Source organism: Geotrypetes seraphini, chromosome 4 (genome assembly GCF_902459505.1).
Source record: "Geotrypetes seraphini chromosome 4, aGeoSer1.1, whole genome shotgun sequence".
Taxonomy (NCBI): Eukaryota; Metazoa; Chordata; class Amphibia; order Gymnophiona; family Dermophiidae; genus Geotrypetes; species Geotrypetes seraphini.
In genome coordinates this window covers 177,935,932-177,954,280 of record NC_047087.1, presented here as the reverse complement: position 1 = coordinate 177,954,280, position 18,349 = coordinate 177,935,932, and the positions used below count along the sequence as shown (strand labels likewise).

The 18,349-nt window shown below is 47.8% G+C and overlaps 1 protein-coding gene across 3 annotated transcripts in view; it reads right to left on the bottom strand.

Annotated features, from left to right (window-relative positions):
• The window catches only part of PRSS54 (serine protease 54), an 85,309-nt gene that overhangs the window by 40,048 nt on the left and 26,912 nt on the right, over window positions 1-18,349 (bottom strand). For all 3 annotated transcript variants that reach the window (XM_033942881.1, XM_033942882.1, XM_033942883.1), the window contains exon 3: window positions 5,898-6,069. In XM_033942881.1, coding sequence (XP_033798772.1) covers window positions 5,898-6,069 — 172 coding nt within the window. The remainder of the gene's footprint in view (window positions 1-5,897; window positions 6,070-18,349) is intronic.

The window sequence follows — 18,349 nt, the reverse complement described above, 5'->3', positions numbered from 1 at the left end:
AAGCTCCTGTCACCAGTTTAAACCCGGTTTTAAACCCTGCCATGCAAAGGGCTGCCCCTATTCCTAAGCCCAGGAAGCTGCCCAGTAATCCTGTTCCTATCACAAAGAGCCAACAGGCAGGGCAAGGCAGAGAGAGAAGGGCAGAAACCCCAATATCTGGTTTAGGGCACTATAATCCCTTTTATAACTCCTTGGGCAGTTCTCCAGTAAAGCCTCTGGTAAAGAAAACTAGCCCAGGAAGGGTTAAGGAAAGGGGCGGAGCTGACAGGCAAGACAACCCAGAGGGAGAGTGAGAACGAGCCTGCAGCATAAAATCAACACAGCTGGGAACACTCAGGGGAACTCAGGAACTGCTAGAGAGAGATGTGCAGGGCAGAGCAGGAAGGAGCTAGCTAGGAGTTCTCTTTCCCAGTCCAGAGCTAAGGAACCGGCTGTCCTACAGCCCTCCCGAACTAACAAACTTCTGGCTCCTAGGCAGAGGTTCAAGGGAGGAGAAAGGCTTCCAGAGCAGGGCTGGCCGGTAGCTGCCCCTGAAGGGAATTCTTATCCAGCCTCAGAGAGCGGAGAGTCCCTAATGGAGATAGAGGGGGATCTCCTATCTAATCACAGTCAATAAGGTATGAATGGGGGAGGGGAATGAAAGTTAACGTATTTCTGTGCAGCATTCTTTCTCCCTTAGGCAGGACTGTAAGAAGTGTGAATGAGTCAATTAGAGCCCGAGAGATAGGCCGTGCAGAGAGAGTGAAAGAGGTGGGAACCCTAATTAACTTCCCAGAAAAGCCTGAACGGGAATTCAGTGACCTGACATTAGATAACCCTGAATAGGGGAACTTTTGGGAGGGGACTTACACCAGTCAGAAAAGGGTGGATGGTTCCCCAGCCCCTACCCAGGAGCATAAGGGTAGTGGGGCTTTGTACTTCAGGTGGGAAAAGCTTCCTGAATTATCCTCAGGCACAATTAGTAAAACTGAAGAGAAAAACGTTTTTGTTTATGTTGGTTTATCTGCCTGAGCAGCAGGCTGGACTGTATTATACAAAAAGAAGCATTGCTGATGTAGTGTCTGTTTTGAGTCCACTCAGCCAAGAGGGACTACTGGAAACCCAGTGCCTTGAACTGGGGATAATAAAGAGAAAAATTTGAACTTTACCAAGAAAGCAGTGTATCCTAATTATTCTACTGAGTTTATCCAGCGGGAGTCCTCCAGGGAGCGCTCCGTCCTACGCCTGGGGCGGGAGCCGGGTTGCCAGCGCTAGGCTTATCCCTGGCCCCGCCACAATGTATATTGTGTTTTTTGAGGCACATGAGCATTTAAAAAAAAAAATAAGTTTGTAAAACCCCCCCCCACCACACATACACACACTTTTTGAATATAAGCAGTGTTCTTTAAAGAGTGTTGTAGAGAATTTTGATTCAGTTTTACTAATATGAGTTTTAAGTTGTAAATGGGTTATATACTGAGGCCGGGATTCTCTATAAGGCACCGATATCAATGGCCACCTAAAAAGTGGCCACCGACTGCATGTCAATCACACAATGGCACCGTATAAAACACTGCACCTCTGGGAAAGATAGATGCCGGAATAGTAGACCAGGGTTTTCCAGGCCAGCATCTTTGTCGTAAATTGTGCCTACGTAGGCGCTTTAGGTCACTTAATGCCACTTCCAGTGTTAGCCACATCCACAGTTGAAAATGTCATTTGGACAATGTTTTATTTACCGAATTTGGACTAAAAAATTAGAGCCAGTTAGAGAATCCGGGCCTGAGTGTTTGTATTGTGTACGAAAGGCTGTTAATAAGTTTTCAGCCCAGCTAACAAGAGAATGATGTGGAGCCATAAAACTTACAAGTTATTTCACACTGTAGTTGGTTGCGGTCATCCCAGTCCCTTCTGTCACTTTGGTTTGGCTGGATCCCTTTGCTTCCCACTGCCTACCCAAAGGCGTAGGCCAAGCTTTGGTCCTTTCAAATAGTCTGGACACCCTGCAGTATCCTCACAATCCTTTCTTTCAGCAACACTTTCATTATTTTTCCAACAACCGAAGTGAGGCTCACCTGTAGTTTCCTGCTTCATCCCTGTGACCACTTTTGTGAATAGGGACCATATCCGCTCTCCTCCAATCTCCGGAAACCACTCTCGTCTCCAGAGATTTGTTGAATAAGTCTTTAATAGGACCTGCCAGAACCTCTCTGAGCTCCCTCAGTATCCTGGGATGGATCCCATCTGGTCCCATCACTTTGTCCACCTTCAGTTTTTCAAGTTGCTCATAAACACTCTCCTCCATGAACGGCGCAGAATCTACTCCATTTTCTTGTATAACTTTGCCAGACAATCTCAGTCCTTCTCCAGAATTTTCTTCTGCGAACATAGAACAGAAGTATTTGTTTAGCACATTTGCTTTTTCCTCATCACTCTCCACATATCGGTTCCCAGCATCTTTTAGTTTAGCAATTCCATTTTTCATCTTCCTCCTTTCACTAATATATCTGAAAAAATTTTTGTCTCCCTTTTTTACATTTTTAGCCATTTGTTCTTCTGCCTGTGCTTTCACCAGACATATCTCTCTCTTGACCCTGTAGTCCTTTCTGCACTCCTCTTCTTGGGTTTTTTAAATATTTCACGAACGCCAACTCTTTCGCCTTTATTTTCTCCACCACTAGTTTGGAGAACCATATCGGCTTCCTTTTTCTCTTGTTTTTATTTATTTTCTTCACATAAAGGTCCGTAACCATTTTTATTGCTCCTTTCAGCTTAGACCACTGTCTTTCCACTTCTCTTATGTCCTCCCATCCTAACAGCTCTTTCTTCAGCTACTCTCCCATTTCATTGAAGTCCATACGTTTGAAATCTAGGACTTTAAGTATTGAGCGGCCGCTCTCCACTTCAGCCGTTATATCAAACCAAACTGTTTGATGATCGCTACTTCTCAGGTGAGCACCCTCTCGAACATAGTAACATAGTAGATGACGGCAGATAAAGACCCGAATGGTCCATCCAGTCTGCCCAACCTGATTCAATTTAAAAATTTTTTTTTTTTTTTTTTTTTCTTCTTAGCTATTTCTGGGCGAGAATCCAAAGCTTTACCCGGTACTGTGCTTGGGTTCCAACTGCCGAAATCTCTGTTAAGACTTACTCCAGCCCATCTACACCCTCCCAGCCATTGAAGCCCTCCCCTGCCCATCCTCCTCCAAACGGCCATACACAGACACAGACCGTACAAGTCTGCCCAGTAACTGGCCTAGTTCAATCTTTAATATTATTTTCTGATTCTAAATCTTCTGTGTTCATCCCACGCTTCTTTGAACTCAGTCACAGTTTTACTCTCCACCACCTCTCCCGGGAGCGCATTCCAGGCATCCACCACCCTCTCCGTAAAGTAGAATTTCCTAACATTGCCCCTGAATCTACCACCCCTCAACCTCAAATTATGTCCTCTGGTTTTACCATTTTCCTTTCTCTGGAAAAGATTTTGTTCTACGTTAATACCCTTTAAGTATTTGAACGTCTGAATCATATCTCCCCTGTCTCTCCTTTCCTCTAGGGTATACATATTCAGGGCTTCCAGTCTCTCCTCATATGTCTTCTGGTGCAAGCCTCCTATCATTTTCGTCGCCCTCCTCTGGACCGCCTCAAGTCTTCTTACGTCTTTCGCCAGATACGGTCTCCAAAACTGAACACAATACTCCAAGTGGGGCCTCACCAATGACCTGTACAGGGGCATCAACACCTTCTTTCTTCTACTGACTACGCCTCTCTTTATACAGCCCAGAATCCTTCTGGCAGCAGCCACTGCCTTGTCACACTGTTTTTTCGCCTTTAGATCTTCGGACACTATCACCCCGAGGTCCCTCTCCCCGTCCGTGCATATCAGCTTCTCTCCTCCCAGCATATACGGTTCCTTCCTATTATTAATCCCCAAATGCATTACTCTGCATTTCTTTGCATTGAATTTTAGTTGCCAGGCATTAGACCATTCCTCTAACTTTTGCAGATCCTTTTTCATATTTTCCACTCCCTCTTCGGTGTCTACTCTGTTACAAATCTTGGTATCATCTGCAAAAAGGCACACTTTTCCTTCTAACCCTTCAGCAATGTCACATATTGAACAGGATTGGCCCCAGCACCGAACCCTGAGGGACTCCACTAGTCACCTTTCCTTCCTTCGAGCGACTTCCATTAACCACCACCCTCTGGCGTCTGTCCGACAGCCAGTTTCTGACCCAGTTCACCACTTTGGGTCCTAACTTTAGCCCTTCAAGTTTGTTCAACAGCCTCCTATGAGGAACTGTATCAAAGGCTTTGCTGAAATCCAAATAAATTACATCTAGCATATGTCCTCGATCCAGCTCTCTGGTCACCCAATCAAAAAATTCAATCAGGTTCGTTTGGCACGATTTACCTTTTGTAAAGCCATGTTGCCTCGGATCCTGTAACCCATTAGATTCAAGGAAATACACTATCCTTTCTTTCAGCAACACTTCCATTATTTTTCCAACAACTGAAGTGAGGCTCACCGGCCTGTAGTTTCCTGCTTCATCCCTGTGACCACTTTTATGAATAGGGACCACATCCGCTCTCCTCCAATCCCCAGGAATCACTCCCGTCTCCAGAGATTTGTTGAACAAGTCTTTAATAGGACTCGCCAGAACCTCTCTGAGTTCCCTTAGTATCCTGGGATGGATCCCGTCTGGTCCCATCGCTTTGTCCACCTTCAGTTTTTCAAGTTGCTCATAAACACCCTCCTCCGTGAACGGCGCAGAATCTACTCCATTTTCTCGTGTAACTTTGCCGGACACTCTCGGTCCTTCTCCAGGATTTTCTTCTGTGAACACAGAACAGAAGTATTTGTTTAGCACATTTGCTTTCTCCTCATCACTCTCCACATTAGAGATACTCTCTCCTTTTGTGAGGACCAGATCCAATATCGCTTTTTCCCTTGTGGGTTCCGTCACCATTTGTCTGAGCAGAGCCTCTTGAACTTCCAGAACTGCTTCAGAAAGTGGCAAGAACGTTGTGATAAGGGTGTTTGAAGAAAGGGGGAGTATTTTGAGGGGGATTAGTGGCAATGTGTCTTTTACTGTCATTTTTAAAATTTAAATATTCACCATATTTTTTTTATCACACCTCGTATATTTGAGAAACAGATGCTTTAGGGTACAAATTGATATCAAATACTTCCAAGCAATAAGTGAACTTTCCCGATTAGATCTCCTGAAAACAGAGTGCAAAACTGTTATGAAAAAGTGTTCATACCTGTTTTTTGTATTATTATATGGTTGTAAATCACTTTGGGGCCCTTTTACTAAATTTCCCGTGAACTAAAGCCACTTCTTCACTAGCTGGAAAATGGCCAAATTTTCCATTTCCAAATTAATAGCCATATGCTAGTTTCACCATTAGTGCGTGGCCATTAAAAATTAGCAAGTGAGCTCCTACTGCTTCCTATTTCATAGGCAATAAGGACCCCCGTGCTAACCCTGCGTGGTAGTGTCCCACACATTAACAGGTTTGGCTGCCATACCTATTTCCTGCCCTCAGACACACTCCATTTCAGAAAGATCATTTTTTTGTGTGTGCTTACTGTACGTCAGCAAAGTGCACATTTACCACTGGATGCCAGAACACATCCCATGGTAATCCTTTTTAACCTGTGGTAAGCATACACTACGTCCATAGCTTATTTAAAAGGGCCACTTTGAGTCCTTATGGAATAAGGTAAAACAAATCCAGCCAAAGATAATTATATTTAAAAGATGTATTTTTAATCTTTTGATGTTATTTTAATTTTATTTATTTATTTTTTATGAATTTGATTACTTTGTAATTTGCCTTGGGTTGAACTGTAACTTAAAGAGGTAGTATATAGGTACAATGTAACATAACATAATATAACTTGCCTGTCTTGAAAACTGGATGCCACGCTCACAATCCAATACTTGCTTATAATAGAGCCTGTTACCAGGTGGGTGCCATTTACATCTTGCAGGGACACTAGCCAGGGAAAGCCATTCAGCAATGTTAGTTTCATATTGGCATTGTTTGGTATGGAATCATTAATGATACCACATCCTGCAAGAGATAGCCATGGCATGAAAAGACTACTTTGCAACTACAACTACTATTACTAATCACTTCTATAGTGCTACTAGACATAACACAGCGCTGTACATCAAAACACATAAGAGACAGTCCCTGCTCACAAGAGCTCACAATCTAGTCAAGACAAACTGGACTATCACTTTTATCTCTATATATTTTTACCTGCCTACTAAGAATACTCATTTGGTTTGTTTGCATTTCTTAAAATGGGGTTCATTTTCAAAATGAGCCCCATAGCATGTATAAAATCGTTTTAGCACACAATAAGCTATGATTTAACCTGAATATAGTTGATTTGCGCATTGAAAGTATTAACACGAAATGTGTGAAATGAACCAAAACAAAATTCAAAAATAGGAAGAAAAAGTCACATGAGCTATACACAAACCATTTTCCCCTAAATACATCCCAATTGCCTATATGACCTGATATATTTTCTTTCCTTGAGTCCTGCTAGACCAGCTCAGTGGGTGCTTTATCATCCACAATATTAATTAATTTCTATCACTTTGTCCAAGGAGGGGTAATTTTTGATGGGTTTAGCATCCCCAATCATTCTGAAAAGTTGGCTCCTATGGACTGTATGTAGATATTCTCCCTTCCTCTAGCAGGAGGAAACAGTAGTTCTTAATCACAGGTTCCGTTGTATGTAACATATAGCCAAATATATGTTGAATATTTTTATTGATAGGCAAAGTACAGCCAAAAACAACAAATTATAGCAAAAAAAAAATTTTTTTTTACCATCTTCAATAGCACTGTAGTGGGCCAACAATATCAGACATATTGAAACATCTATGTCTAACCATAAATGCAGTTACTACAACTCAGTGGTGGTCCTTTTACTAAGAGCGCTAACCGATTTAGCGCGCGCTAAAGATTAGCATGTATTAACCCCCCTCTTCTACAAAGCCGTGCTAGCGGCTGCTGCGTGGTAATGGCCCCGAAGCCCATAGAGATTTAAAGGGCTTTGGGGCTGTTGCCACGCTGCAGCCGCTAGTGCGGCTTTGTAGAAGAGGGGGGTAAATGTTAAGGCGCCCATTATATTCTATGGGTACCTTAGTATTTAGCGTGCGCTAAATTAATTAGCGTGTGCTAAATCGGTTAACACGCCTTGGAAAAGGACCCCAGTGTTATTTATGAAAACCACTAATTTCTTCTCACCTTCCCCTCCCTACCTTCCCTTTTGACATCCAATAATTGTGTCATTTTATGGATTATATTCTGACCTAATACATTTAAAATTCCACTAGGTTCCAGATGTGTTAACTAGTTCAAAAAGAAGTCCCATACATGTAGAAAGAGCTGGCACTTACTGTAGTCCAAGTCATTAACCCCACACTTTTCCTTAGCCATTAACAATATCATCTGTGATCTCCACTGCAACAAGGAGGAAGCTTTAGGAGCTAGCTAGTTCAATAAGACACTTTGTGGGCCTCCCTCAAGGACAAGCTAGAAATATTTGAGCGCCAATTACACTGCCCCGATCTCCAACCAATCACCACATTTCTATCATCATGTCTATCATCATGTCTATCATCATGTGATGCATCTATGGTAAGAATGATCTATGTTGGAGTCTCCAGATCTGCATCTCTTTCCATGTTGCACCTGTCTAGCCACCAATTCAAACTTTCTCTGGCCTTTTTATTTATTTTGGTATTTGATATGCTCATGGTAAAAGTAGACATTCACACATGGCTCTACCTGCAGCTTTCTGTATCAGCCTATTAGGAACCTAATTCCTTGGAGACTGTATCCAAACTAAAGGAATCCTCTTTTTTATATAGATTTACTTATTCAAGCAGCAAAAATTCTAGGTGTTACAAAAAGCACTTGTGTATGGATAATGAGGCCTCTCTCGGTGGGTTCTTAGCCGAGCAACGATGCACTAACCAACATAGTTGCTGCCAGATTTTTGTATACAACTGTAAATAAGTAAAAAGATACTACCCTTACCACCCCCCTCCCACCAATTTTTTTTTTCAAAAGGCTTTTGGGACTTTCTAGGATTGTTTATCTTTCATAAACTGTAAGTGATTTTATTATGTTATATGGTTTTATATGGTATAATTGTTTTCTTTGTTTGAGTGTTCACTTTTCTATATGAATTATGGCATTCAATTTCCTGCTTTGTTTTTAGTTTTTATATTTTGTACTCTGCTTTGGCCTGCTCGCCAGTAAAGATGGTATTTAAAGTTTAAATAAACATAAAGAAGTAAGGGGTTCCTCTGATTAAGGACACTGCTTAAAAACAACTAGGGAAGTTTGTATGTGTGTTTCACTAAGAACCGTGGCCTAGATGCATTAAATGCTCCAATTGTGTACAGATGGCCACTAAATCAGTTTGTTTAGTGACCGACCAAAGTTGCCGACTTGATGTTCAAAACGGCTCACCGCACGCCTTTACGTGTGCTTGTACATTCTCTGACTCATTACTATTAAAATGAGGTCTTTAATATTAAAACAAGCCATCCGATCAATGGCCTAACATTGCAATGCCGTAGGCGGATCGCTAATACCGACCCATAAAACTAATAGGTCTGACATGTTTTTTCTTTTTTTTTCCCAATGGACACAGATTTACAATATCTGCCCCCTACAAAAAATTCAAGCCATCACCCCCCCCAATAATGGTCCCCCTGGCCCCCCGATGACTTCCTGCTGCTGTGAACCCCCCCCCCAACCGAGCTAAACCAAACCCCCTGCCAGGATACCCACTCCCTACTGCCACCATGAATCCCCTCGCCGAGCCAGACCAACCCTCCCTGCCAGGAATCCTTCCCATTCCCCACTCACCATAGTTTACCAAATTTTGGCAGGAGGGATGCCCACTCCCTGCTGCACTGGATGCTCCCCGGCCCCCCAAACCACACCACAACCCCTGAACCACCCCTATACCTCTACATGAAGCAGACAGTAGGAGGGATACCCAGTTCCTCCTGCTCGCAGGCCTACTACTCCAAAATGGCAGGCCTTCCCCTTCCCGGTGCATCCTAGGATACACTGGGAGGAGCCTAAGGCCCTGATTGGCTCAGATACCCAAGGCCCCACCCCTGGGAAGGTGAAGGCCCACCATTTTGGAGTGGCAGGCCTGAGAACAGGAGGGACTGGGCATCCCTCCTGCTATCTGCTTCATGTAGAGATATGGGGGGGGGGCATCTGGTGGCAGGAGGGAGTGGGCATCTCACCTGATGATTTTTGTAAAGTATGGGGAGTGGGGAAGGGGTGGGGGTCCTGGTATGGGGGGTCAGTCGGTTCCAGGGGGGTGGTTGGTTCTGTGGGGGGGTATCCTGTGGCATTCCTCCTCAAATCGGGAAGGATTCTGGAAGACTGGAAAGTGGCAAATGTTACGCCGATCTTCAAGAAAGGTTCAAGGGGAGATCTGGGAAACTACAGACCGGTGAGTCTGACCTCGGTACCGGGAAAGATGGTAGAGGTGCTGATAAAGGACCGCATCATTGATCACCTTGACGGACACGATTTGATGAGGACCAGCCAGCACGCACGTTTTCAGCAAAGGAAGATCATGCTTGATGAACTTGCTGCACTTCTTCGAGGGAGTAAACAGGCATATAGACATGGGTGACCCAGTCGACATTGTATATCTGTATTTTCAGAAGGCATTCAACAAGGTTCCATGGAACAGAGGGTGAAATACGTGGATTAATGGACAATACTCGGACTGGAAAAGCGTCACGAGCAGAGTGTCAAGCAGAGTGCCGCAGGGTTCGGTGCTTGGACCCGTACGCTTCAACATATTTATAAACGACCTGGAAATTGGTATGACGAGTGAAGTGATTAAATTTGCAGACGATACGAAGTTATTTAGAGTAATGAAGACACAGGAGGATTGTGAATGCCTGCAACGTGACATAAACACACTCGAGAAATGGGCTGCGACGTAGCAAATGAGATTTAACATGGATAAGTGTAAGTTAATGCATGTCGGTAACAAAAATCTTATACACGAATACAGGATGTCCGGTACAGTACTTAGAGAGACCTCCCAGGAAAGAGACTTGGGAGTACTGGTCGACAAGTCAATGAAGCCGTCCGTGCAATGTGCAGCGGTGGCGAAAAGGGTGAACAGAATGTTGGGAATGATTAAGAAGGGGATCACGATTAGATCGGAGAAGGTTATCATGCCGTTGTACCGGGCCATGGTACGCCCTCACCTGGAATGCTGTATCCAGCACTGGTCGCCATACATGAAGAAGGACACAGTACTACTCGAAAGGGTCCAGAGAAGAGCGACTAAAATGGTTAAGGGGCTGGAGGAGTTGCCGAACAGTGAGAGATTAGAGAAACTGGGCCTCTTCTCCCTTGAAAAGAGGAGACTGAGAAGGGACATGATTGAAACATTCAAGATACTGAAGGGAATAGACTTAGTAGATAAAGACAAGTTGTTCACCCTCTCCAAGGTAGGGAGAACGAGAGGGCACTCTCTAAAGTTGAAAGGGGATAGATTCCATACAAACGTAAGGAAGTTCTTCTTCACCCAGAGAGTGGTAAAAAACTGGAACGCTCTTCCGGAGGCTGTTATAGGGGAAAACATCCTCCAGAGATTCAAGACAAAGTTAGACAAGTTCCTGCTGAACGTAAGCAGGTAAGGCTAATCTCAGTTAGGGCACTGGTCTTTAACCTAAGGGCTGCCGCGTGAGCGGACTGCTGGGCACGATGGACCACTTGTCTGACCCAGCAACGGCAATTCTTATGTTCTTTATTTTTCTTCTTGGAGTTATTAAGGGGCATCATTGGGGGGGGGGGGAGGGATAGCTGAACTCACCTTTTTTATGGGGCGTGTGTAACACATTAAAAAAAAGGAAAAATGCCTCGAACAGCTGAGTGGCAGGAGGCTGCTTTGGGGTTTCCCCTGCCACTCAGCTGTTCAGGCTTTCCCAAACTGGCTCTGTGCATGTGTGAGAGCTGATTTCTAAGCAAGCGATTGGATGGGATTACGACTGCCCTCCACAAACTCATTTATATGGGAAGCTGTTTAATCGATCACTGTTTGGCCCACAGCGACCCACAGAGTCTTAACGACCATTTTTAGTTTATCTAGCTCAGTAACAGCATGAGGAAAATAGCCCAGCAAAAACTTCCCATCCCCTCCTCAAAGTCTTTAATATACCTGCACAGAGAACTCTTTGATCTTATCAAGCTGCCTGTTTATAACGAAATGCTGTAACCTACAGCATAGGCACCAGCTCTGTGGGTGCTGTGGGTGCCTGAGCACCCCCAATATTTTTTTGGAACCTCATGTGTCCAGCGATGGCATGAGGTATTGGAACCCCTTTGACCCATACACCTCCCTCCCCTCCCCTCACTTTCCTGCAATGGCTACTAAGGGGGTGCTCTGAGGGCCAGCGGTTCACGGAAGTTTCGCCCCCCACATTTCGCCCCCAGCAATTCGCCCCTCACATTTCGCCCCCGCACATTTCGCCCCCCGGATGTTTCGCCCCCACACATTTCGCCCCCCGGATGTTTCGCCCCCACACATTTCGCCCCCGCACATTTCGCCCCCGCACATTTCGCCCCTGAGTGTCAGACTATTCCTCTCGCAGGCGATTTCTTTGCCGACACGACGGCAGGCTACAAATTCAAAGTGCACAGCTGGCTGTTCTCACTGCCTCTAATGTCGGCCCTGCAGCTCCGGACTTCCCCCCCCCTGCTCTCTCCCCCCCCCCCCCCCGATCACTATTATTTTAAATGTTATGGCAGCCACGGCGCTGTATCCATCGGAGGAGACTTCTAACCTCGGCCATGAAGTTGCTGTTGCAGGAAGAGTTCCGGGGCAGGCCGAGGTTAGAAGTCTCCTCCGATGGATACAGCGCCGTGGCTGCCATAACATTTAAAATAATAGTGATTGGGGGGGGGGGGGGGAGAGCAGGTGTGGGGAAGTCCGGAGCTGCAGGGCCGCCAGCTGTGCACTTTGAATTTGTAGCGGTTTTTTTTTTTTAAGGAGTCAGGGAGTATGCTGATGCGCCCCCGAACGCCGGCGCCGCCCCCCAGCGCGAAGAGAGTCGCTCGGCGCCGCGAGCCGCCAGCCCAAACGCGGCCCGCGCAGAGGCGCGGCCCCCCCCCAACGACCAGCCGACCCCGAACGCCACCGCGAGCAGACAACCCCAACGCGGCCCGCGGCCCCGGCAGTAGGGGAGCGCCGGTCCGCTGCGGTCGGCGCCGCCAGCCGCTACAGGGGGAGCGCCGGCACGCGCGTTCTGCGCCACGAGCTGCTGGCCCTAACGCGGCTCGCGGCCTGGGAGGAAGGAAGCGCCGGTCTGGTGCGGTCGGCCATTGGTGCCGGAGGGGGAGAAGGAGCCCCCAAGCGGCCCGGCCGGGAGGAGGGGAGCGCCGGTACGGTGCGTTTTTGCGCCGCGGGCCGCTGGCTCCAACGCGGCCCGCGGTATGAGAGGAGGGAAGACTACCGGCTAAGGGCAGGAATCCGATCCGACGCTCCCGGGCAGGCGGACCAGCCCGCACGTGTGGGGCGACCCGCCCCGCTCATATAGTTGCCAGGAAGAGAGTTGTTCGGTGCCGCGAGCCGCTGGCTCACACGCGGCCCGCGGCCTGGGCAGAGGTGCCGCCCCCCCCAACGATTAGCCGACCCCGAACGGCAAAGCAACCTGCGGCCAGGGAGGAGGGAGTCGGCGGCCCTGAAAGCCGGCGCGGCCGACGCCCCGACTCCTTGCAAGCCGCACCCCCTCTCCTGCACCAGCTCCACGCGGGGAGAGCCGGCAACAAGTTTAAAAAACGCCGAGGGCAGAAAGCCGATCGGCAAGAAGGCGCAGCGCTCTAAGGCGGGCGGACCCGCACGCAAGTTCCGGGCGGGCCGCCCCCACCGTCCTCTCCCTCATCGAGAGCGCCGTCGTGTCGGCAAAGAAATCGCCTGCGAGAGGAATAGTCTGACACTCAGGGGCGAAATGTGCGGGGGCGAAATGTGTGGGGGCGAAACATCCGGGGGGCGAAATGTGCGGGGGCGAAATGTGTGGGGGCGAAATGTGGGGGGCGAAATGTGAGGGGCGAATTGCTGGGGGCGAAATGTGGGGGGCGAACCTTCCGGATCCCAGGGCCAGCATCATAAATTTCTTCTGGCTGCAGAAGCGTTCATGATTCGCTGCTCTCATCTGCTTTGGGCCTTCCTCTCTGCCAGGTCCCACCTACTTCCTGTTTACACAAAGGCAGGACCCAGCAGAGAGAAAGGCCCGAAGTCAACGAGAGCAGTGAGTTGTGAAAGCTGTGCTGCTGACCAGGGAGGGGAATGGAGTGGAGAGGGAGACAATCGTGTACTCAACTGGGGAGTGGGAGGGAGAAGGGAGAGGAGAGGAATGGAGGGAGGGAAAGGAAAGAAGGAAAGGAAATGCCAGAGCATGGAGAGGGATGGAGAGATGGAAGGGAAGGAAAGGAGAGGAGAGAGAGATGCCAGGGCATGGGGGAGGGAAGGGAAGGAGACAGATGCTTGACCAAGGGGAAAGGAAAGAGAGGAGATGCCAGAGCACGGAGGGGAAGGGAGAGATTGAAGGGAAGGAGAGAGAGATGCTTGCCCAAGGGGAAAGGAAGGAGAGGAGATGCCAGAGCATGCAGGGGGAGGGAGAGATGGAAGTAGAGGAGACAGATGCCATTGCCAGGGCATGGGGTAGAGAAGGGAAGGAAGGAAAGGAGAAGAGAGAAATGCCAGAGCATGGGGGGGAGGGGTGGAGACAGAGCGAACAAAATGGAGAGGGAATGAAACTGAAATGAATCGTACAAAACAGAGAAGGGACACAGGATAGACAGTTTATGGAAGGGACATAGAAAGAAGGAAGACACCATATGGAAGGGGGAGAGGGTGGACAGTGGGTTGAAGAGAGAGAGAGAGAGGGATGGAAGGGGCAGAGTGAGGACAGATGCTATATGGAAAGAAGAGAGCAAAGAGAAGATGGCACCTAATAAGTAGTATAGTTTATAATACTGTAAAAGTGATTCTGTTTTCTTTCAGCTCTATTACCCATTATATTTTATTGCTTTGGTGGTCTCTGGGTAACACAGCTGTCCAATCAAGCAAAGTGTTTAGGGATTTCATATGCTATAAATGTTTCTTCCTCAAGTATTCTTGCTGGAAGGGGGTGAAAGAGATGGAGTTACACTAGTGCAAAGTGAAGAACTGTTCTTAATTATATGATGAAGCTGCCAACAGAATTGTAATTTTTAGAGATGCATTGTATATGGAAATCTTTACTTGATTATATAAGACAGGAATTACATTTTAAGGCTAAAGACATTTCTGTCTTCGCTGTTTTAGTAATATTGTTAATTTGTCAGTCAAACATATGAAATGTTTTGTATATTTATTGAATTTATGGTTGTAAACATTCTTTTAATGTATTCCATTTTGAGCAGGTGGTATGTTAAAATTAAACCAAATTAAGCAGCAAAAGGAAGGCAGCCATCAGCAGCAGCTGCAAAGTAGAACCCAGGAGTTATGGCACTGCTAAGAGACCAATGGAACCTTTAGATTTCACTGTTTCTTTTTTTTAGGTCAGAGACTTTTTTCTCCTAGTGTAAAGGAGTTTTTATTTCTATCTGTCCCATTCCTGGTGGCCAGTGATAATATATGTGACTCTGCATTGAGCTTTGTGCTCTGGTTTGAGTAGTATCCTTTGGGATTTTGAGGCCAGTTTGTTAATTAGTGATATTGCTCACTGGTTCACCTAGCACAAAACTGAGTTTAGACCAAGGGTGGGCAACTCCGGTCCTCAAGGGCCAGAATCCAGTCAGGTTTTCAGGATTTCCCCAATGAATATGCATTGAAAACAGTGCATGCAAATAGATCTCATGCATATTCATTGGGGAAATCCTGAAAACCCGATTGGATTCCGGCCCTCGAGGACCGGAGTTGCCCACCCCTGGTTTAGACACATTTTGGTTGGTTGGTTGAGTTAAACACAGTGTCTATCCTTGATTACAGGGGTAAGGAACTCTGGTCCTCGAGAACCGTATTCCAGTCAGGTTTTCAGGATTTCCCCAATGAATATGCATGAGATCTATTTGCATGCACTGCTTTCAATGCATATTCATTGGGGAAATCCTGAAAACCCGACTGGAATACGACTCTCGAGGACCGGAGTGCCCTACCCCTGCTTTATTATTATTGATACTGCTAAGACAGCTGTCATTGTGCCTCTAGATCAGTGGTCTTAAACTCAAACCCTTTGCAGGGCCACATTTTGGATTTTTAGATATTTGGAGGGCCTCAGAAAAAATAGCTAATACCTTATTAATGAAATGGCAATTTTGTATGAGGTAAAACTCTTTATAGTTTATAAATCTTTCCTTTTAGCTAAGTAATAATAATAATAATAATAATATTGTAATTTATAGCTAAAGAGACATATGATCAAGAAACTGTTTTATTTTACTTTTGTGATTATGATAAACATACCGAGGGCCTCAAAATAGTACCTGGCGGGCCGCGAGTTTGAGGCCACTGCTCTACACCTTAGGACAGCTGACTAAAGGGAATGCCTTGATACAGAGATAGCTAAGCAATCTATGCTGGAATGGGACCAATGACAATTGTGATGTGCGAGATGGAAGCAAAGAAGCGATAGCCAAGCAGCACCACCACAGAGGATTGATTTGGAAAATATTGTGTGCTGAAGATATACTCATTGATTTTATACTGATAAGTGTTGGATTTAGAGGTAGTTTGTTGATAAAATTAAGGGGGAATTCAACAGAAGACACTAAGCCTGCTAGTGCAAGCAATCATATTAGTGCATACTACCGTATTTTCGCGGATATAACGCGCGCGTTATACGCGTTTTTACCTACCGCGCATACCCCTCGCGCGTTATATGCCTGAGCGCGGTATACAAAAGTTTTTAAACATAGTTCCCACCCCGCCCGACGCCCGATTCACCCCCCCAGCAGGACCGCTCGCACCCCACCCCGAACGACCGCTCGCACGCGCTCCCACCCGCACCCGCATCCACGATCGGAGCAAGAGGGAGCCCAAGCCCTCTTGCCCGGCCGACTCCCCGACATCCGATACATCCCCCCCCCGGCAGGACCACTCGCACCCCCACCCCGAAGGACCGCCGACTTCCCGACAATATCGGGCCAGAAGGGAGCCCAAACCCTCCTGGCCACGGCGACCCCCTAACCCCACCCCGCACTACATTACGGGCAGGAGGGATCCCAGGCCCTCCTGCCCTCGACGCAAACCCCCCTCCCCCCCAACGACCGCCCCCCCCCAAGAACCTCTGACCGCCCCCCCAGCCGACCCGCGACCCCCCTGGCCGACCCCCACGACCCCCCCACCCCCCTTCCCCGTACCTTTGGTAGTTGGCCGGACAGACGGGAGCCAAACCCGCCTGTCCGGCAGGCAGCCAACGAAGGAATGAGGCCGGATTGGCCCATCCGTCCTAAAGCTCCGCCTACTGGTGGGGCCTAAGGCGCGTGGGCCAATCAGAATAGGCCCTGGAGCCTTAGGTCCCACCTGGGGGCGCGGCCTGAGGCACATGGTCGGGTTGGGCCCATGTGCCTCAGGCCGCGCCCCCAGGTGGGACCTAAGGCTCCAGGGCCTATCCTGATTGGCCCACGCGCCTTAGGCCCCACCAGTAGGCGGAGCTTTAGGACGGATGGGCCAATCCGGCCGCATTCCTTCGTTGGCTGCCTGCCGGACAGGCGGGTTTGGCTCCCGTCTGTCCGGCCAACTACCAAAGGTACGGGGAAGGGGGGTGGGGGGGTCGTGGGGGTCGGCCAGGGGGGTCACGGGTCGGCTGGGGGGGCGGTCGGAGGTTCTTGGGGGGGCGGTCGTTGGGGGGGGGGGGGGGTTTGCGTCGAGGGCAGGGGGGCCTGGGATCCCTCCTGCCCGTAATGTAGTGCGGGGTGGGGTTAGGGGGTCGCCGTGGCCAGGAGGGTTTGGGCTCCCTTCTGGCCCAACTACACAAAGGTACGGGGAAGGCGGGTGGGGGTGTCGTGGGGGTCGGCCAGGGGGGGTCGCGGGTCGGCTGGGGGACGGGCGGAGGTTCTTGGGGGGGGCGGTCGTTGGGGGGAGGGGGTTTGCGTCAAGGGCAGGAGGGCCTGGGATCCCTCCTGCCCGTAATGTAGTGCGGGGTGGGGTTAGGGGGTCGCCGTGGCCAGGAGGGTTTGGGCTCCCTCCTGGCCCGATATTGTTGGGGAGTCGGCGGTCCTTCGGGGTGGGGGTGCGAGTGGTCCTGCCGGGGGGGGGGGGATGTATCGGACGTCGGGGGGGGGGCATCAGGCTTTCAGGATGGGGACAGACCTTCAAGGGGGGACAGGACTTCAAGGGGGGACAGTGCACGGAAAGTCAGGGGGGGTGAACGGAGAGTCGGGACAGCGCACGGAAAGTCAGGGCGGGCGAAAGGAGCGTCGGGCATCATGCGCGGTATACCCGTGAGCGCGGTATACAAAAGTTTTTGTACATATCATCGTGATTTCTGCGCGCTATACCCGTGTGCGCGTTTTACACGGGTGCGCGTTATATCCGCGAAAATACGGTAACTGCTAAAGATGCCCATAGGATATAATAGGCATCTTTAGCAGTTAGCACACACTAAAGCAATTGCACATGCTAATGTGCTTAGCGTCCTTTGTTGAATTTCCCCCTCAGGTCTACAATTAATTTGCCCAGATTTATGAGCCTAGTGCTGAGAATCAGTTATAAACTCTTAAAACTTCACTAAACTAAGTTTAAGAGTATAAAAAGTGTGTATGGGGGTATTCGATATAAATGTAGCCTTAGTAAGTTTTCAAAGGAGCCAATTTAGGAGTATAACTCAAATTTATGACAGAAGTCAGATCTTCTATCTCGTTTTACCTCCTTGCTGTCTTTGGAGAATACCAAAGATATTAAAATAATTTCAAAAGCTGACCTATCTCATGAAACTACCTAGCAGTCCTCTATGATAGAAGTTTTGGACTCTAAAATTCAGGCAGTGAAAGTTTGGAAGCAGCTTCTCTGAAGGATAAGGTCTATATGCACTGGCGTTTGGAATACTTGGAGAATCAAATTACTGTAGAAAATACAACTTGATACTGCTTAACTTTAAAGATGCCAGGAGACTTTTTACCCCCACTACAAGGGCCCAAAGAAAGATTAGGTTCTTACCTCAATAATCTTCTTTCTTGTAGATGGGTTTATTAGTCCTGAATGCTAGGGTTATACATCTGGTAAAAAAAACTCTTTATGTATGCTTCATGATTTGTTTTTTGAGCTAATGTTTAAAAAAGAATGATCTGGCAG